Raw genomic sequence first — 22,044 nt, forward strand, 5'->3', positions numbered from 1 at the left:
GGTTTTGTTCATTAGCCTGTTTTTGAGTAAAAAACTTTAAGATGAGAATCAAAATTTATATTTTAATTATTTTTACTTTATTAAACTATAAAATTAATTTTTTTAATTTTTTAAATTAATAATTAATTTATTAGCTAATTATTCATTAACAATTCCAAATTTACAACTAACAAATATAATATTAAATTTCAATTTCCTAACCTCCATCCCAATATCTTAAAACAAACGCTACATAAAAATAAGTGTTCAATGTGATATGATTTCAGGCGTTTACTAGTGGAAGCGCACTCAATGTACTCCTCCCTTACTAGGATATGGTTAAGATTTTCAAAACCGTTTATCTACCCATTTTAGTTACTTATTCAATCGATTTAATAGTAATTTAATTGGAATAATAAAATTAAATAAAATAATATATAAAATTATAAAATATGATATATAAAATATAAATTTTAAAAATATATAATTAATTAAAATTTAATAATTTTATATAAATATAATATAAAAATTAAATAAAAAAAATCAAATTTTAAAGTTTATATATGTCTAACATTTATGATATTATATATTTTATATTGTAAAATAATAAAAAATAATCAAACAAAAAAAGTTATAAATTTAGATATACCTTAATTTGTAAATATTTTATTTAAAAGTTACTGTATCTTATATCTTTTAATTTTAATATATATTTAATTTAAATTAAATGTATTATTTTTCAAGTATTATTAAATGCATTATGTTATGTTATTAAAAAATAAAGATAATTTATCATATATAAAACAAGTCTTTTTTTGTTTATTTTTGTGATGTACTTGAATAATTCACTAGCGACTCCCACACAAGAATTATAAAAAAAATCTTATTAGAGAGTAAATGGAATATTTTATACAATATGTATAATAGGTTATATGAGTTATAAAATAAATATAATTTATATTATTCAGAATAATTATCCGAGTACGAGGAATAATAAACATTTTATGTCATAAAATCACTCATTTTAAAAGTTTAAATTGATGAAAAAATAATACTAATAGTTATATTTTTAATAATAAATTAGATATTTCCAAACTTCTATTATATACATTATACAAATATTTCATTGACTCATTATTATTTTTTGTTTGATCCTATTAGCTTGATTTAACGATTTACTAACAAGTGATTTTAACTTATCAACGGGACGATTTCCAATCCTACCCATTCGATTGGTTTAATTTTTAGAATATTTTATTGATACTATTTTTTTTGCTATCATAAATATAATATTATATTACAACAATTCTTTAAATACTAAAAGTAAGGATGAAATATATTTAAGTAAAATATGTTTTCTGTCTTTAATTATTACATTTTTTTTTAAAAAATACTTTTAATTTAATTTTATTTAATTTTATTTTTAATATTTTTAATTAATTCTTTTTATTTTTAATATTTTTTATTTATATTAAAATTATTTATGAATATTTTTAATTTTATTCTTAATATTTTAAATAATGTTAATGTCTATGATCATTTTGACACAAATAAAAAATATTATATACAAAAATAAATAAAATTTAACATGAATATTTTTAAAAGAAATCACAAATGTTAAAGATAAAAAATATTTTATGCAATCTATTTTTTATATTTTTTTTCTAAAAAATAATAAATTTATCCTTTGTGATTATTATTTAATATTTAATCATATATATTTTATTTCCTAAATAATGGAAATGGTCTTTTATAATTAAAACTTTTTACAATAACTATCCACATGTAAAAAAACAGTAGATAAAATATTAATAATTTAATCAAACTATCAATGCATCTTGGTTAGTTGAGTTGAGCTGCATCTGTAGGAAGATTGAACCGATTTTTTTATATATATAAATCTACTTATCACAAAACTCAGTTGTTTTGTGTTTATATTATATATATCTTGATAATAAATTTTAAATATAGATTTAAAATTCAAAATTCAGAAGTTAAATTGAATTTAATCTTCATTTGAATTAATCTTTTTTATTGCACAGATAAGATAAGAATTTTTAAAATATTCAAAATTAAGTGATGAAAAGATAACAAAAAACTGAATCTTTTAGGCCTCTATATATATTTGCAACCATTGATTAATAAACCTGGGTATAACTCTTAAGTACAAGGTTTCTTCCCTTCAACAAATTTTATTCAAGTGTTGACGAAAGGTTGATATTCTTGTGAATACATATAGCATCTTTGTCCAAGAGGAAACTTTGCTGAATTCTCTGGTATTTCTATCAATTTATTTATTCTATTTAAATAAAGTTTTATACATAATACATAATACATTGACACCTTGTATTTCTTTACAAAAAAAAGGTTGTGTTCGGGGTTTGCGTTTGAAAAAAAAGAAGTCTGTTTTTGAATATCTTAAATGTTCCATTTTTATATTTGGCAACTTTTTGAAATTCTGAACTCAGAAGTACTTTTATTTCTGAACATACGTTTACGTGAAGCTAAAAATTATAGTTTTTATATTCACATTGGAGAAGGTTAATTACTGTTAAAAAATTAGATAAAAAATTTACTATAATCCATTTTAATATAAAAATTGTCAAATATAAATCACGTTAACACAAATTTACTCTTCATCAAAATCAAATTTACAAAATCAATTTTATACAAACTTCTATTTACAAATTATAATCTATACACACTCCTTAATATTCTATCTAATTAGCAAATTCCAAACACAGGATGATTAACTGAGTAATTCCTTTTGGCATAGCAATGCAATATAAGTTTTATAACGTAGATATGAAACACCAACTTAGCATTCCTTACCCTGATTTTGAATCGGTCCATTTAACCTTATTCCCTGACCAAAAATAAAAGCCTTATTTTAAAAAGGCAGATTAGATTTTTTTCGGTTAACCACAATTTATCTCCCAATTCGAAAAATCAAAAGACTAATTCGTCGCGTACGAATTCCATTTAAATTAAATTTAAAAGTTTAATTCATAAAAAAATGTTCGTGCCAAATCCATTCGGCTGCTTTGGCGGGTGGGTTAATGGGCGCACATCAATTTTCTTAACATTGAATGAAGTTTGCTTATCTTCTACCTAAAGGCAGGAAGGATAACATTGAATGTAAGTATTTAATTAAACCGATCCTATAATCAAATTTAAATTTAAATGAGTAATGATTGAAAATCTTATTTTTTTAATATTTAAATGAATAATATATATATTATATTATTTTTTAAAATATAAAAAACAAAAATAAAAGTTTTATTATTTAAGAATTAAGATGATAATTAACCGAACGAGTTAAGATTTTCAATTATTTTTAATTTAAATTTATTTGTTATTTTCTTTTTTATCTAGTGTCACCATAAATTCAAAAAAGTGGTTGTGAAGTCACCAAAAAAAAAAAAAAGTGGTTGTGAACTTGTGATCGTGTTAATTCTCAAATCTCAACTAACTTTTTTTAAAAAGAAAAATTGAAATTGTATTAAAAAAGAAAACAAAATAGGACCTTACCCAATCACTAAATCCTAAGTAATTAACAGTTTAACACAGTCTCTTTCAGTGTTACAATTTCTTTTTCACAGAAGAGGGGTTTGGTTTTTTTTTTTCTTCATTTTTTTCTTGATTGTGTTCATTTTTGTTAGTTTCTTTCGCGGTTCCAACTAGTCAACTACATTCTTTTTCTTTTTCAAGTCTATAATCTGCTTCTAAAAGTTGAACTAAGTTTCCCTCCACTTATTCTCGTTCAATGTTTTTCAGTTTCATTGTACCATTGGTTCTTCATCATCATCATCAATATCATGGTGTTGCCTCAATCGACATGCAATCTCATGTCAGCAAAGGTAAGTGTTTGAAACACTCTTTTGTTTCATAAAGTTTCTATCTTTACTTAATATTTTGCTAGTTGAGATAGAATGCTTGATGTTAGTAATATTTGATTGCCACAGTGAGTGTGCCATTGTAGAACAGCTTAAACCTTCTGCATTGTTGTAATTAGTGCTAATAATAGATAATAGATAATAGATGCATTGTGCTAAATTTAGTTCCATTCTATGGATGTTAGGTAATAGTGCAACAGTTTAGTGTTTGCAGCTGGTGATTAAATTATTGAACATTATATTGGAAATTTAAGGTCATGCAATTGCAAATTTGGTTAAATCTGCCATTAAATTTGCAAATTTAGTCTTAGCAAAATGTTTCAGTGATACTTTATTTCCATTATATGCTTTTTCAATAAAGTATGGTGTTTTTGTGCTAGCCTCCGCTGCCATAGTTGGAAATTGCTGAGAATTTCCATTTGAATTACATCGATTTCTGCCGATTTTCAGTTACCGTTACATTGAAATGTGTTGTTCCCTCCTTACCCTTGTACTCTCTGTCTCAATACCTTTTTTCACTCATTAGTGACATGGAGCCTTGTGGAATTTCATGCTATCTCTATATGGAAGATTATGAAACAGATTTCTGCTAGTGACAACTTTCATTGAATCTTGAAAAGGAAAATTCAAAAGAAATGCTTTGATTTCATCTGTTTCTGATTTTTAATTTCTTTTTTTTTTTGTATTTCTTCAATGAGTATAAAAACTCACTTTTAAGATTTTTTTTATAAAAAAAAAAGACCTAGCATCGTATCGGACTGGCCGCTTTCTAGGGTATTGCATTTACCTTTTCTTTGTGGTCGATTAGTTAGGTTCATCCAATTAATCCTCAAAAGTATTTTCATTCTTGAAACTTAGAGTTTATTTTCCGTTTCGATCCACACTTAGGAAATGGTGTTGAGGAGTAATTCTTCCTCTAAAAGAGTGAACAAGGTATGGACCAGAAAATTTTGCTTGGATACTTTGTATATGCTAATCTTTTAGTAGCAATTGTCTTCCTTGATTTGGAACCTTGTTAATCATGTTTAAATATCCCTTTTCATGATTTTCTCTATTTGGAGTCTAGTGAAGAGAATTTGTTATTTTGATAAGGGTAGTCCTGGTCACTCTCTAGGTGAATTCTCTGTTCACAGCAATTCATCTCATTAAAAATTCATAAAGGTCATACTGCTTTTGGTGCCTGGAAAAAAGTGCAGAACAATATCAATCCTATTTTAGTCCCCTTTTTTTTAATTGTAATTACATTTAATTAATAGTCAATTAATCGCCTTAGAATGACCAAAATACTTGAGATTTGATTTCTTTGTTTTGTGTACATTTGCATCAAGTTTTGACTAAAAAAAAATAAAGACTGAAAAGTGGTTTCTTAACTTACATGGTCTTACTTTGTAGAATAAGCAAGTGGCCCAACCTGAAATCCAGAAGCCTAGATGGCTTGATGCTTTCCTGAGAAACAAGTTTTTTGAGCAGTGCAAGGATCATCCAGAGCGCAAGAATGAGTTGAACAAATACTGTATAGACTGTGATCAGGCAGTTTGCCAGTATTGCATTTCATTAGGTCATCAAGACCACATCACACTTAAGGTCTACAGACATGTTTACAAAGATGTTGTCTCCATTGGTACTATGGATAAGTATATTGACTGCTCAGAAATTCAGGTATGATATGATATTACCTTTGTTTAAAAGTGTTTACTAACTATTTTCTGTATGATATCCAAATAATTTTCATGTGTATTTATTTCATCATATTGATGTAAACTAGTCTCTGTTGAGCAGCTTCTACATACGGAATTCATGCAGTCTTTGTCTACTTTCTTTCCTCTCTACATGGCATTTGACGCTCAAATATTATTAGTACTTAATAAAATACTCCATTTCTGTTTCATCGTTTGACCTTGAAAATCACAAACATCAATGATTATAAATTGTAAAGTGTAAACAAAAAATATGACAAACCTTTGTCCCACTCCATGGGCTCGGCTGATGGCCAGAACAATTGTAGCGTGCATTTAGTACATTCAATAATTCCTAAATGTGGAACTAATTACGTGTTGGAACTTTTGGGCTTATATTCTCTGTTATTTTATATTCTTCATTGTTTGTCATTGTTAGTAGTTTGCATGTCTAATACATCTGAACAATTCTTACTGCATTTTTGTATTCCTGAAACATTGAAATTTTGGATTATATAAATGAATCTTCTGTACCAAATATTATACTGTGTGTGTGGATTTCATTTGTCTTTGGCTGCAGCGCTACAAATCCAACAAGCGATTGGTTATTTCTCTGAATCCTCTCCCGCACAGTGGTTCGACATCCAACAATGAGGCATCATGCAATACCTGCACTAGAAAGTTGAATGAACCGAATCTATATCGCTACTGCTCCATTTCTTGCAAGGTAATGAGTGGTGACAGTAATTTGATCATCAAAATAATTTTTTTCCTCTCCTCTTCATGCTCCTTCTACCATTAACTTTGTAGCTACTTAACTGTTTTCTAACTATCTAAATCTGAACTTTCAGGTCAAGGCTATTTCGCTAGAACCTAATGATTTGGTTCCTGCCGTAATTCCTGACCAGAACCACAATGCTCCTCAGGAAGGACCGGATATTCCTACTCAGGAAAGACCAGAGGCAAATGCCGAACTCCCAAGGCCAAGAAAGAGAAGAAGAAAGGGAACACCACATCGAGCTCCATTCTTCTAAGAGCCTCCAGTAGATCACATGTCCTTCTTGCATTTGCATAGTCTGAATATGCAGGATTCGAAGCATTTTGATTCAATTTTGTTATCAAGACAATGAAATTATTACTTGAGTTATACTGAAGTTCAGAAATGTTTGAATTCTATTAATTTTTTGGCTTAAACTTCCAGATTATCCTGTGGAAGAAGTACATTATGGTGTTTTTACTTCTCTTTGGTTCTGATAGTTTGGGGTTAAACTTCCTTTTACCATGTGGCACAACATTATGTTGTTTTATAATATATTTGTTTATTTGTTAGTCTTTCTTTCCCCATATATATAATATATTTGTTGTTTGGATGATTTTATGGCTTACAAGAGTGATGGATTTTTGCATGATGTGAATTAACCAAGTGACTGGCAGTGAGTAGAACTATAAGTCTTCAATTTTCACAGTTTTGAAAGAATTGTTTGAGTTGAAGAATATAAAAAATGGTCATGCACTAATTCTAGTCTCTGATATCTCTTTTTGCTGTGTAAATCAGAAACTCGAGGACATGTGTTACTTCCTCTTTAGTGATTTGTTTATTTAGCCCTGATTCATTACCTATGATAATATAACATTTATTTGCTAATGTTGCTGCTGCTCTATAACAATAATAATACTCACACACACTGAAGATTTTACTGTGGGAAATAAACCTTCTTTGGCTTCTATCATTAATAAATTTTCTTAGGACTGGCATACTTAGGGAGATCATATAAAAACTTCTATAAAACAATCAGTTAACCACTAATTCCGTTTGGTTATTCTTCAGAATTATACTTTCCAAATCACCAAAAAATTCTTCAAAAAAGATAGTGGTTTGAAAATCTTCTTCACCAAGATTAATGACTCACAAAGAAACAGTTTTTAGGCAACTTAGTGTTTGTTAGCTGTGACAGATATCTTTACACTCAAAAAATACAGTCAGTTACAAAACTCAATGTTACAATTATAACCAGAAAAGAATGTAAAAAAGAAAGAAACTGGTATATAACTATCCAATCTAATGGTGAGCAACAACAACAAAAAATAGTGTTGCAGTGTTATTCGATTCACATGTGTATCTCAGTAACCACATTCATATTCCAGAAACAAGGTAGGCTCTGGTGAAACAAGAAAATCATCAACACAATCCATGGCAAAGGGAGACTCCATCTGCCGAGGGGCAAGCGAATCGCAGCAGCCGGAGCACACAAACAAAGGTGGCACTGTCTCAGAATCCTCAATGCCACAACACCTTGTGTGCTGCCAGACCTCACATATGTCGCAGGCCACCATTCTCTCACCATCGTCGTCTTGTGCTCCACACTCACACCTCACCTTCCAATTGTCGGATTCACCTTGGAACTTCAATGGAGTGCACAAGTCAATGGAAATCCCCCTCACAGAAAGCTCCACTCCGGATTGGATTAATCCAAATAGCACCTCATTATCACTTGCACCATTCAATTCAGTGATCTCAGTGACTATGAGCCTCTCTGCAATGCAGTAGGTATCCCTCAGTGCTGCCTCTGCAGCTTGCTTCAGGTCTCTAACCGTTGCATGCAGGGGAACCATCACAATCTCCCCACAAGGCTGCTCCCTACTCAAATCAGCTTTAATATCAACGAAATTCGGCTTAAGCCGGCAGATGAATGTCAAAGCCTGCTGCATCTCATCCATGTAATCCCATTCCTTCACAAAATACCGGCTATCAAGGATCGTCTGAATTGCTAAGTCCACTGGTTCTGAATTCGGATATCTCAGTAGCACATTTTTGTATAGGTAGAACACATCACAATAAACATCACTACCAGGCATCCTAAATGGCTCATCTTGAGGGTCTACAAGAGCCGCTGCCTCAGGCTCAACCACAGTTTCCGGCGACTTAAACCCATTGCCAACCTCATGAATGGTGTATTCTAGGATCCTTGTTGAGGGGTTAACCATGCGGCGAACAACATAGTTGCCAACAATCACATAGTTGAGTGATTTCAGCACATAATCGAGCAAGCCGGTATCACCAATATGAAGCCTAGATGCATCCCTCACATCCTGCCGCGTCATCCCCTCTGAAGCCGAGTTCATTGCCTTGTGCTCCTTCAGTGCATCAACAATCACCTGTGCAGCAAACTCTAGCCTCCTTGTTGGCCACCTGCTATCCATATTAGCCACTGCGGTGCTGAATTTCTTGTACTTTGCGGACTTCTCCTTTGCCAGATTTGATCTACTTAAGAAGCCTTGTTTGGTTGAATTTCTTGAGATGAAAGCCGAAGAAGGAGGAGCTCCAAGGGTTATTGATATCTTGGACATTGGGACGCGAGACTTGACAGTGAGCATGAACCTTAGAAGATCTCTCAATGTGGTAATCTGAGTTTCACTCATGTCTCTATAGCTGCGAATGATTTGCTTGATCTCTTTATGGCACTTTGTCTTGCTTAAATCTCTCACTATTTCATCAAGCTCTAAGGAACCTAGACCTTCAATTGCTTCATAGTAGGTTTGGCCTGTCACTCCAAAGCTTCCGCGACAAAACTTGTAGCCCCACCTACCAAACCATGAGTGGCCATATGCAACACCATGAAGTAGGCGAAGATCCATGGATCGCTTCCTTGAAACATCTTCCACTGAAATTTTCCTATACATTAAAAGGAGATAGAAGATGGTGAGATATAGAAGATAGTGAGAAAACAAATAAGACTGAATCTGACCAAGACAGAAGATAATGAGAGAATAAATGCAATTAAATCTGTAAATAGTTAATATATAAGGCGGAAGGAAAGAATCAATTACTGTAATGTAACCAACAGAGATCGAGAGGACTTACTAATTTACTATATGGGGAATTGAGACCAATTAACTCTATACAGTCCTATTAAATACTGTTGTTTATTATTAGCATGGACAATTTCAAATACAACACATTGTACTTATTTGAGAGAAAAAAAAAAGGCACATTTCTTATAATGGGGACAGTGGTGTGAATTCAAATGGTTAATGTGTTATCATGAAGAACATACAGCTTCTGATCAAATCCTGAATCATATCAATATCATTAACTTTGGCTTAAGTCAAAAGTTAAATTAAGAGAATAAAAGGAGGTTATGCCACAATTTACAAACTATAAGCCATATACAAATCATGAAAGTCAAATGTCTAATGTGTTATGGAGAAAATATAGCTTCTGATCATATGCTGAACCATATCCACATAAGTAATTTTGGCTTAAGTCAAATTGAAATTAAAACCACAATTTGCAAACACAATATTAACTCTAGCAAGTTTATAACAGCAAACTAGAATACCTTGCTCCAAGGTTTGTGCAGATCCTATCCCATAGATCCATGATCTCTCTACCACTGAGGACCTTGGAGCCACCTTCAATGCCATTAATGCAGACCAAATGGCCATAGCCATTGCAGTGAATCACACCATGCAAGAGATGGTCCTGATTATCAATAGCATCCTCAGGTAAGGGTTTATTCCACCAATTGTCCATTGGAATTATGAAATGATACCTTCTCTTTGACACAAAGTGACCACTCCAACCTACAAAACCCAGGCAACAGGCAAAAGAAAGCATCAGAATTTGAAACTAACAGCTATAAATCAAGATTCTTGGAAAACTAAACCTACCCCATTTAACGAATTCAATATCATTTGACAGTAAACTTCACAAAAAATAAATATCACGAACAGAGGAATCTGTTTAAACTTTGAGAACGATAGAAAGCATAACAAACATCAAAGAAATCGATCAAAGTACCTGCACAGCGGCAATGGTCGCAGAAGGGGTGGGAAGATTGGCAAACTTGTTCTTCGAGGGTGTAGAGAGGTGCCATGACGTTGGTCTTGTCGCTGAGCAAAAGGGTGCACCAGAGTGGGCTGTTCTGAACGACGTACTCCTCGAGCTCCGCGCACTCTCGGAGGAACGATCTGACGTTGTCGCGGAAGGCGGCGGAGGGAGCGACGGGGCACCCGGGATCGGCGAAGGACTGGAAGCTGAAGATCTTTGGGCACCGCCTTCTCTTCTTGCATACTTCCATCAAAGAGAAAGACATTGTTAACGGCTTCTCTCTCTCTCTCTCTCTCTCTCTATCTATCTCTCTCCTGTGAGTTTCATGCAATGGCGAAAGCAGAGATGGGTTTGGAGAAGAGACTGAAGAGAGAGAAAGGGGGGTTTAAGGGGTTTAACGGATTCAGTTACAAAACGAACTCGGAAGAATCTTTCGCGCGCTAAGAACAAAGTTGAAAATGGGAGCAGTACTTGTAATTTCAAACTCGAAAAATATTTCAAACTCCTTTCTTTTCATTTTGAGATGCATTATCAATCTGTTTCCTCCAATTTTACTGAATTTATATTTTAATATTATAAAAGAAATCCTGCAAAATGAACATTTTCGTGCTCGTTGTAGAATAACCATTCGAGTACTATGGATAATAAATATTTTTTTAAAATAAACCGATTTTGGAGTTCACCAAGGATTGAACTCTTTATCTTTCGGATTTAGCGTTCTAATACCATGACATGATACTACTCATAGCTGATAGAAAAAGATAACACTAATAATTATATTTCTAATACTCTATAAACCTCCATTGTACACATTGCACAAGTATTCCATTGGCTTCTCATACTTTCTTTTTTAAAAGTATATTTAAATGATAATCTGTTAATAATTAAAAATAATAAAATTAAAACAGAAATCTTAAATTTTAATTTTAAATTTTAGTTTTATTTAGTTTGTATTTTAGATGTGTATTTAATTTTAAAAAGATACTAAATTTATTTAAATGTGTTTGTTTTATTTTTTTAATTATTATAATAAAAGATTGAATATTATACAATTTTTAAAAGATATCTAGTTGAATTTTTTTCCTTTTTTGCGATTTATCATAATAATGTTATGTTATATATACATCATTGCCTTTTTTTACCATTTTTTATTTTTTTATATTAAAAGTGATTAATAAAAAATAAAAGAAATAAAAAATTAAATTTTTGTACCATAAAAATATATAAAGAATAATACAAACACCATTTATCTTATTAATTTGGGAATTTAAATTTTCAAAAGTTGAGTCGATATATTTTTGTGTCTAATCTAGTCTTTTTTTTTTAATATTTGTTGGTATATGCATTCCGCCATTTTGGTTATATTATTAATTTATGAAGTGAAGCAATTTATTTTATAATTTTGAGTCTAAGATTTATTTATATTTTATACTTTATACAATTAAATTCACCCGTTGAAATAAAAATTTGTACACTGTTAAAATTTCAAATAGATAAATTTTGGTCATGTTGATCTTTAAATCTTAAATTCTAAATTTCAATAAATTGGATCTCAACTTATTTGTTTTGTTTTATTTTACCTTTTGTAAATAAATAAAAAGCCTAAAGAACTTTGAATAAAATGGTTCAAAGAGATTAAAGTATAAATAAAATTATTGTAGATATAATACTCATGATTTCAATCAGTTTTCATAAAATATTGAGTGGAAGTTTAAGATTGTTTAATAAATTTTCTGCTATTTTATATTATATTTATTTGGCATTTTTATTGTATTAAAAATTTATGGGTTGAGAGTTTTTATTCCGTATATGTCCACTATTTTTCAGATGTAGATTTTGGTGTTCCACGATGAGCTGGAATTCTTTTGAAAGCTGGCAAAATGATTTTGAACTCTATTTTATATTTTGCTTAGATTTCTCTCCTTTTTTATTTTAGAAAATTCTATGATGTAAATGTAAATATTTCTTTTGAAAACTTGCCTATAGAAGTTCTGATGTATTTGTGAGAGATAGAAAATATTGTTATCAATTACTTTTATAATTTTAATCCTAACCGATCTAAATCTAAACTTCACATGTCATGACTAGCGACTATATATATATATATATATATATATATATATATATATATATATATATATATATATATATATATATATTAACTCCATCTTGAGTCGTCTCATTTTATTATCATTAACTTATGAGGTAATAACCAAATCAGTACCCGAAAGATTCAAACGCTAACATTTTGGTACCTCACTATTGTTATTGACAAAATAGTCCTTAAAAGATTTTAAAATTTGACAAGCGTATTCACAAGTTCACCGGAGCACATTTCTGGCAAACACAGTGCTGACATGGCCACTGTGTTTTGATGACATGGCAATACCCTTCCCCACCCTAATTCTTCTCCTTCTCCTTCCTCCTCCCCAACGCACTCTCCCCTTCCCCTTCCTTAATACATTCTCCCCTTCCAACCCTAATTTTTCCCTCCCCCCCTAATCCTAATCCCCCATCTCCAATGCACTTCCCCCTTCCTCAATCCAAAATTTCCCTTTCTGAACCCTAATCCCCTTCCCTTACCCCTTTGAATTCTAATCCCCTTCCCAACACAGTGTCTCACACTCTCAACTCTTTGTTCCCTTCGCCTTCACTGCTGTCGCCTTCACTACTTGTATGTGCTTGCTGCTAGTCCCTGTTCCCTTTCCCATTCTTCCGTGTATCGAAGACGAGGTCTCACTTCTGGCACTGCTTCCTCTCTCGCAAGTAGCTCCCTCCCGTGGTTCCTGTCACTCTTTACACTGCCTCCTCCCTTGCCATTCGGAACCGCTTCATTCGCCGTCCTGCTTCAGATTCTCTTCTTTCCTTCTCGCGAATTTGCTGGTTTTGTTCTTTTAAAAAAAAAATTGTTAAAATCATCTTGCATTCACCATTCCCTCTTCTTCCTTGTGCTAAATCGTGTGATTTTTTCCTTGATTGAATTGTTAACATCGTTGAGAATTGCATGAGGAAAAAGTGTTTGATTTTGGAATGTGAAATGCCAAATTACAAAATTATTCAATATATATGATTTTAATCTGAAATGCTAAATGGAATCTGCAAATCATTTTGAAAAGTTTGAGAAATTGATGAATTTATTAAAAGGGGTAAGGGAAGGGGATTAGGGTTCAGAAAGGGGGATTTTGGATTGAGGAGGGGGGAAGTGCGTTGGAGATGGGAGATTAGGATTAGGGAGGGGGAGGGAAGGATTAAGGTTGGGGAGGGAGGAGAATGCATTCAGGAAAGGGAAGGGGGGAGTGCGTTGGGGAGGGGGAAGGATAAGGAGAAGAATTAGGGTGGGGAAGGGTATTTGCCATGTCATCAAAACGCAGTGGCCATGTCAGCACTGAGCTTGCCGGAAATGTGCTCCGGTGAACTCGTGGGTACGCTTGTCAAATTTTAAAATCTTTTAAGGACCATTTTGTCAATAACAATAGTGAGATACCAAAATGTCAATCTTTTGGATACTGATTTGGTCATTACCTCTTAACTTATAACTCAAACATAAATATTTGAATAGTAGGTGTTACATTGATGACAATTAAATATGTGGAATGCTACATAGCCAATTTTTTCTAAACTTGTTATTTTTTTATTTCAAAAAGTATAGAAAGCCATATTCAAAATCAGTCAACTAAGTCAATTCCTTTTTATTTTTATTTTTAAAATTTGAAAAATTAAGATAGTAGGAATTGTTTTTGTTGTTTGTTTTATAATAAACTAGTTAGTTAAAATTGACTTCCTCCTAGTTGGTTCCTTAACGAACCTGATCTGTTCTCTTTTTTTCTTATAACAAAAACAGATAAGGTAAGAAAAAAGCAAAAAAGAAAACCCCTACAGAAAAAAAGAAAAACAAAAACACACCAAAAGAAGACGAGACAGGATGAGATTAAAATGGCTGATTCAAGGGCGAAGTTGTGAGTGACTTTCATTTGGACCAATTAGTCACCAACTTAGGTAGACTTAGTTATCAACAAAAACTTGTTCATCTACCGTATTTGTATATCTTTTTTCAACATTGTAGGCAATGTAAACTCGATAATTTTTCCAACACTCAATTTAATGACTCCGTATGAGATACAGAATGAGAAGTTTGAACAGCAAATTAAAATCAGCATGAACATAAAATCCATTCAAACTTAGAAGGGATCGGTTCAAAATTGCAAATAACAAATCAGTTAAAACAATATGGGGAAGCAGCTAAGCCATTCATTCCACCAACCTAACGCATATGAAGTTAAAATGGAGCAAACGACCAATGCTACTCTTGCCCTTCTTATTTCTTCTGAAGAGAGTATATGATCTCCTTTCAGCTTTGTCCTTTATCCCCTGTCTCTGAAACTGCAACAAAAAGCAGAATAACAAAGTCCCTTTAAATATAGGAAGTGTTTCATAAATAGTAATACTCCTCCCTCTCTTCCCTTATATTTGTAACTGTTACTTTTGGTAAGACAATTCAAAGATGAAAATAACCAAGTAAACTAATTTCCCTAAAACCGGACTAAGCAGAAAGCTGTGGTAAGACCATTCAAAGGTGAAAACAACCAAGTAAAGTAATTTACCTAAAACCGGACTAAGCAGAAAGCTGTGCTTTCAGTTCCGCTGCCACTGCATCGATGAACTCCTCGGTGTTCAGGTAATTCTCCCTTGAAAGCCTATTTTGCAAGAGTCATACAACAAATATAAGTTTACAAAAATCATTTCAAGAGGAAAAGCAAATGTGTGATCAATGCTGCTATGGTGATCAATGCTTGCTATGGTGCAACACACATACTTGGGTCCATGAATAATGAGTGCCAAATCCTTGGTCATCTTCCCGGCCTCCACTACTCCAATGCAAGCTGCTTCTAGTTTTTGAGTGAAATCCAAAAGTCTGGCATTGTTATCCAATTTTGCCCTGTCATGTTGAAACATTTAACTCCCCAATCTTGTGAAATATTGAATGCATAAAGTATCTAGAGATTGAAACTGCAGTGATGTACCTGTGGGCAAGCCCTCTAGTCCAAGCAAAGATGGATGCTATGCTGTTTGTGCTGGTTTCCCCTCCTTTCTGATGAACCCTATAGTGACGCGTTACTGTGCCGTGAGCTGCTTCTGCTTCAATAGTCTTCCCATCAGGGCAAACCTGAAACCATCCCACAAGCTTAGTATCAGCAGGCAGACAGTCCAAGAACACTCAAAGCAATTATTGCAAATAATAATAATAATCTGGGTCTATTGAATAAATAGAAAGTTGTCTTTAAGTAATTGGTTGGACTTAAATTCGTAAGGAATGTCTACAACATCTGGACAGGAAATGATAAGTTCCCCACAAAGTATGAAGGGTTTAGAGTATTACATACCAATACAGATGTCATCAAACCCAATGATCCAAAACCTAAAAAATGTTTTAATGGGTATATGTTAAAGGGGAAAATAAACCCGAAGTATTAAAATTAACAAAAGAAAATGACAAAGATACAAGCATATCAGACAGACCTTGAGCTAAGAAATCACTCTGGACATCTCCATCATAGTTCTTGCATGCCCATACGTAACCTCCTTCACTCTTGAGTGCATACGCCACCATATCATCAATGAGCCGATGCTCATACCTTCCATGCCAATCAGAAAAAAAAAATGTAAGCAATAGAATAATATGAATCTATTTTTATCTCCGAAAGCTTAAGTGCTCATTCACTCACCATATACCAGCAGCCTCATACTTTGATTTCCAGTTTTTCTCATACACTTCTTGGAATATGTCCTTGAATCTTCAGCCAATAAATGTATACAATTAAAATGGAATATAAGATGGACATAGCAAAAGCTTCCAAAATAATACTAATAATAATAAGCATACCTTCCATCATATTTCTTAAGAATTGTGTTTTTGGTGCTAAGATAAAGAGGCCATTTTTTCTCAAGAGCAGTTGCCATAGAAGACTCAGCAAAAGCACGGATAGACTGCATCACATGCCAAACAATAAATAGTTCAGAAAATGACAGACATTATTTATCAAATCAAACCAATAAAAAAAACACAGCAGAATTGACCTCATCAGTGTTGTACATAGCCATTGAAACACCTCCTTCACCGGTGAAGTTAAAAACCTCTAGTTCAGTCTTTTCACCACTTTCTGGAACTGCAAAAATGGTAAATCATGAAAGCAATATTTAGTTGCCACCAAATATAATAGGTATAGTACGAACTATGAACCCAAGAAGCTGTCTAAAACAAAGGAAGAAGTAATACCAAACACCAGCTTTAATTTCCCAGCTCCTTTAATAACTGTGTCAGTGGCCCTATATTGATCACCAAATGCGTGTCTTCCAATGCATATTGGCTTTGTCCAGCCTGAAATATTTAGATCATTACAATTTACAACCTCCATTGGCAATGTTCAATTAAAAAGTAAAAATAAATATAATCGATTTAAGTACCAGGAACAAGGCGAGGGACGTTTTTGCAAAGAATGGGTTCTCTGAAGACAGTTCCTGAAAGGTTTTCCAAGAGCAGCCAGTAAGACAAAATATATTGTTAGACTCAACTATCATTTAGTAGCCACCAATTCCCTGACCAAAAACCTATGAGGTGATCAGGAGTTCATATTTCATAAACAATAGTCAATGACAAAAAAGCTGAATTACCATTCAAAATGTTCCTAATTGTCCCATTTGGACTCTTCCACATTTGCTTGAGGTCAAATTCCTTCACTCGAGCCTCATCTGTCAACATAACAGTACAATACTGATAAAAGTTCTGCAAACATGTACCTCACCATGTAGCAATTCATGCAGTAGAATTCTTAATCAACCAATGCATAATAGTATGTTCCCATACTTCTCAATTATCAAATGTATATATATTCGAAAAAGCACAGTTGAGTATTCTAGTAGGAACACACTACCATACCTGGCGTGATAGTTGCACACTTGATTGCTACATTATACCTACATAGCAGTGCAAACATTAAAGAAATAAGGATAACAACAAGGAAAAGGAGCCAACTACATTATAAGCTCTAACCACTCTAAATTCAAAATTATACAAGAAAATAAATATTGAAACATATTGAAAAACATCTATAAGATCAACAACATACTTAAGAGTTGCTTCTGCACTCTCAACTGTAACTTTATCATCAGTCTGATCACGGTAGGGAAGACCAAGGTCAAAATACTTGATGTCCAACTCCATGAAGGGCAAAATGAGCTATCCAAAATAGGAAGAAAAGAAAAATGTTGGCAGTGTAACAAGCATTTTTTATGCGCAAACAACGTGATGATAACATGATGAGCTAGATCACTAAAAATCACCTTATCCTTGATTGACTTCCAGATAACTCTGGTCATTTCATCACCTGCAATGCAACATCCACAAACAAAACAATGTCAAGAACAACATATACATAATCATGAAGAAAAATACAACGGTAATGAATAAATGTAGCTTTTTTAAGTATTCATCCAGTGAACTGGGTTATACATGACATATAGATTATATGTGTAGTTTTATTATGTTATTAAACCTGAAACAGTTGATTGTCTCACAAACAGTTCAGCTGTTAAAACTTAATTTCTAAAGAGCAATCTGCATTCTAGTGGAGCCAAATCCTTTAAAATTATGATGAGTGCACACTATAGAACCTCATTAAATCCATTAAATGTTCAGTATTCAGTAATTACAAACGAGTATTCAGTTTCCATAGAACAACTATTAGTATCAAATTCAACTATTCAGTATCTTTTTCCTCATTCCATTTTATTTTATTTTAAAAAATAAATCTTATGATCCGCTTCCACAGAACAACGATTAAGTATCAAATTCAGCAACATTTCAACTATATATATATATATAAATTCGTATGATTCTTGCCGTATAATGACTGAACTTCATCAAATACTAATTTTTATTTTCAGTAACAAGCTAACAGATCAAATCTACAAGGTAATAAAGAAAACATAGACATCAAGTCATTCAGTGAAACCAGATTTCGATGTGCCTTAAAATAATTACTGAGACTGATATCTTTTCTATAAAAAAAAAAATTTAGCAAAATGAACAGGAAAACAATCTTATATTTGACGTTACGTGACAGAAATAAATATCAACAAAACATAGAGTGGTCCACAGAAACAAAATCACAGCCAAAAAATATCTAACTGAAACAAAAAATGATAATAATAATAATACAACAAAATAAAATAACAACACAAATACATATTACATCAAAATATCCAGAAAAAAAAAAGAAACATGCAATTAAAAGAAAAAGTGGATCGTGAAAATCAGAAGAGAAAGCAACGAGTAAACGAGAACAGATCCGAAGGGATGAAGATTATTGGTTACGAACCGTCCATCTCGACGATGGGGTTGTCGACCTTGATCTTCTCAAATCCCATGGCAGCTTGAATTTTTTCTTTTCCGATCTATGACTCGTGAAAGGCTTGGTAGGTGAGAGTGTGAGACTTACTGGAGCTGGGAAATGAGAAAGAGAGACTATATAGAAAACAGAAAGAGAGAGAGTGGGTGGCACTATTTATTTGAAAAAAATTAATGGATATTCACCCCACTATATTTATTGTTTTGTGTCTTCTACCCCTCTAATATCTTTTATTTACGTCTTTGCCACAAATTCTTTATTCATGTTTTTAACGACATATTTTGGTCTAAAATTTTAGTTATTAAATCCATCTTTAAATAAATTAGTCCCACATTGTAATTTACTCAAGAGTTTGGATAAATCAGTCTTATCATCATTCAATAAAAATTTAAAATCCTTTATATAAACGTAAAATTTTAAAAAATGTAAATTTTTTTTATTGATCTCTTTATATAAATGATTTTTTTTATGTGAGAACTAATTTTTCTATTAACAAAAACTTCTTTAGAGATATTGAGGTATTATTCGTTTTTAAAATAAGAAAAAATCTCAACTTCGAATAATGTTATGCATACCAAAATAAAAACTACCTACTAAATTAAAATTTTGTAGTATCCTACGTATTTAAGTATTTAGGTATAATTTTAGTGGTTGTAATTAAATTTACAATGAAGATTTTTGGAAAAAAATAATTACATTGATTAATTAGAGAAATGACTTTTGTACGTAAAATATTTTCATATATGATAAATACAAAAATACTTTTTTATATTAAAAATTAGTCATTATATTAGTTATTATACATTTATATATAAATAATTAATTTGATAATTAATTTTAATAAACACGTAATATAATTATAATAATATTTACTTTATTATCATTAAATTTCAGCGCAACATTTAGTCATTTACTACAATTTCTTAATATTTAGGAATTTTTTAAACTAATATGATGTGATTTGCCGAAAATTTCTATAGAAAAGATAAAATTTTCTAAACTATAATTTAAAAAAAGGTAATTTCTTAATTTAATTTAATTTTCTCGAAAAATAATTCTCTAAAAGACAAAAAAATCTAATCTATTTTTAATCTATCACAAATCAAGTTTTTCTTGCTTATTTAAAGACAAATTTCATTTAAGGTGTATATGCTAATCAGTTTGGGAAGCTTTAAAAAAGTAATTTTTTTAAGTTTTTGACTTATAAAAAGTAATAGTATTAATGTCTGATGAAATTTTTAAAATCAAATTACAATTTTTTAAGAAGCTATTTAAGATTTAGGAGCTTATAGAGAAGTTAAAAAAATGACTTTTTTCATAATACTATTACTTTTTATCATATTTTTATAAAATAAGCACTTTTAGAGTTCAAAATCTAAATACAAAATAATTTATTATAAGTTACTTTTAATATACTTATTTATTGTTTAAACTATTTTGTTAAAAGAAGTTTAATTAAGTTGTTTACCCAAACTAGATTTTAGGTCCGATCAAATCAAGGACGACAGATGCAAAATGAACACACCATTGGTGTGTGTTTGGATTCACGTTGGTCAAACTGGAGTTCGAATAAAAGTGTAATTTTATAGAATTAATTTTGGGTAGAAATGAGTTATGATTTATGTTTGGCAATTTTTACCAAAATTAATTTTGATAAAATAAATAATGTTTGGATAATATTAATTAAAATCACTTCTAGATAAATAATTAAATAATTATTAAAAAATATATAATATTAAATTATAATATTACTTTTTTAAGTATATTTAATTTTTTATATATTTTTAAGTATTTTTATATAGTATTTTTTTATAGTATTCTATTTTAATATATTATAATTTATTTATAAATGTAAAAATTAACATATAAAAATTTGACAACTTTTAACTATTTTTTATTGGTTTTTTTATTTTTTACTAGTTATTATTGATTTTTTTCATAATTTTTTTTAAATAAAAAATACTGAGAATAATTAAATAATTATTTTAATTTTTGTGCATTATCTATTATTTTAATTTTTTATAATATATATTATTGTTCTTATTAAAAATGATAAATTAAATAAAAAATTAATTATAAATAATAATAAAAATATAACAAATAAAAAATTAAAACCTAAAATAATAATAAAAATAAAATTATTAAAAGTACTTAAAAAAGTACTAAAATATATTATTTTATATATATTTTTTAATTTAATAAATAAATATTAATTTTTATTATAAAAAATACTTAAAAAATTGTCAATTTTTTATATGTTATTTTTAAATTTATAAACAAATATTAATTTTTATTATAATAATAAAAAATTATAATATACTAAAATAGAGTATTATAAAAAAATATTATATAAAAAATACTAAAAAATATAAAAAATATTAAATATATTTAAAAAATAATATTATAATTTAATATTATATTTTTTAATAATTAATTAATTATTTATCTAGAAGTGATTGTAACTAATATTATCCAAACAATATTTATTTTATCAAAATCAATTTTGGTAAAAATTACCAAACATAAATCATGTTAGTACAAATTCACTTCTACTCAAAATCAATTCTATAAAATCACTTTTATTCAAACTCCAGTTTGACCAACTTGTATCCAAACACACACCAATGATCTGTCTATTTCGCTTTGTCGCCCCTGATTTGATCTGTCCATTTCGTTGCTGTCACCTTAAATGGTGTTGAAATTCATTTCGTGACTGCTATGTATGAAATGGAACTGTGTATTTTAAGAACAGTTTTCACCTATGCGCATTTTAGGAATAAATAAATTTTCTGTGCGTATATAAGTGAAAAAGCCAATATAAAATTGAATGTACAATATCTTATTTTAATTCTTGTAAAATAATAAAAATATTTGTGTTTGAAGTTTTGAATTGTCTATACGTAGAACAATAATTATTGTTATAGGTCTTTTCCATAAAAAAAATCTTCCGATTCAATAAAAATAAAAGTGGTATTAATTATTCAAAAATTGAAGTCAATTTGTTCGTCTAGTACAATCACTTTTTTTTTCTAAAAGACAAATTTTTATTATGTGTAAAAAAATCAAAATAAAATTATAATACTTTTAAAAATCATTAATCAAAATACATAAAAAAATTAATGCAAATTAAAATAAAAATAATTCCTTTATTTTTGTTAAATAAATAATTAATATAATTATTAATTATAATTAATATAGTTAAACAAAATATTAAATAATTTAATATTTTTCAATCAAATAAAATAAATCAAAAAATA

General features: G+C 30.2%; 3 protein-coding genes across 3 annotated transcripts; 1 reads left to right on the forward strand and 2 right to left on the reverse strand.

The window, feature by feature from the left end:
* The first annotated feature begins 3,596 nt into the window (after positions 1 to 3,596).
* Positions 3,597 to 6,880, forward strand: LOC112702580 (protein RGF1 INDUCIBLE TRANSCRIPTION FACTOR 1). Its single transcript, XM_025753687.3, has 4 exons — positions 3,597 to 3,839; positions 5,268 to 5,534; positions 6,132 to 6,278; positions 6,403 to 6,880. The coding sequence occupies exons 1-4, from the start codon at positions 3,798 to 3,800 to the stop codon at positions 6,583 to 6,585; spliced, it is 639 nt and encodes a 212-aa protein (XP_025609472.1). The 5' UTR covers positions 3,597 to 3,797; the 3' UTR covers positions 6,586 to 6,880.
* A 534-nt stretch (positions 6,881 to 7,414) lies between these two features.
* LOC112702581 (PHD finger protein MALE MEIOCYTE DEATH 1-like) lies at positions 7,415 to 10,758 on the reverse strand. Its single transcript, XM_025753688.3, has 3 exons — positions 10,353 to 10,758; positions 9,892 to 10,135; positions 7,415 to 9,224 (listed from the first exon to the last, which is right to left on the reverse strand). Exons 1-3 carry the CDS (start codon positions 10,645 to 10,647, stop codon positions 7,673 to 7,675), a joined length of 2,091 nt encoding a protein of 696 aa, XP_025609473.1. The 5' UTR covers positions 10,648 to 10,758; the 3' UTR covers positions 7,415 to 7,672.
* Positions 10,759 to 14,451: 3,693 nt separating this feature from the next.
* LOC112702582 (isocitrate dehydrogenase [NADP]) lies at positions 14,452 to 19,212 on the reverse strand. Its single transcript, XM_025753689.3, has 16 exons — positions 18,758 to 19,212; positions 17,721 to 17,764; positions 17,507 to 17,616; positions 17,317 to 17,354; positions 17,052 to 17,129; positions 16,845 to 16,898; positions 16,657 to 16,758; positions 16,458 to 16,546; positions 16,264 to 16,367; positions 16,106 to 16,174; positions 15,900 to 16,015; positions 15,764 to 15,798; positions 15,404 to 15,546; positions 15,196 to 15,318; positions 14,984 to 15,076; positions 14,452 to 14,762 (listed from the first exon to the last, which is right to left on the reverse strand). Exons 1-15 carry the CDS (start codon positions 18,804 to 18,806, stop codon positions 14,995 to 14,997), a joined length of 1,236 nt encoding a protein of 411 aa, XP_025609474.1. The 5' UTR covers positions 18,807 to 19,212; the 3' UTR covers positions 14,452 to 14,762; positions 14,984 to 14,994.
* Positions 19,213 to 22,044: the final 2,832 nt, after the last annotated feature.

This window comes from Arachis hypogaea, chromosome 7 (genome assembly GCF_003086295.3).
Source record: "Arachis hypogaea cultivar Tifrunner chromosome 7, arahy.Tifrunner.gnm2.J5K5, whole genome shotgun sequence".
NCBI classification, from domain to species: Eukaryota; Viridiplantae; Streptophyta; class Magnoliopsida; order Fabales; family Fabaceae; genus Arachis; species Arachis hypogaea.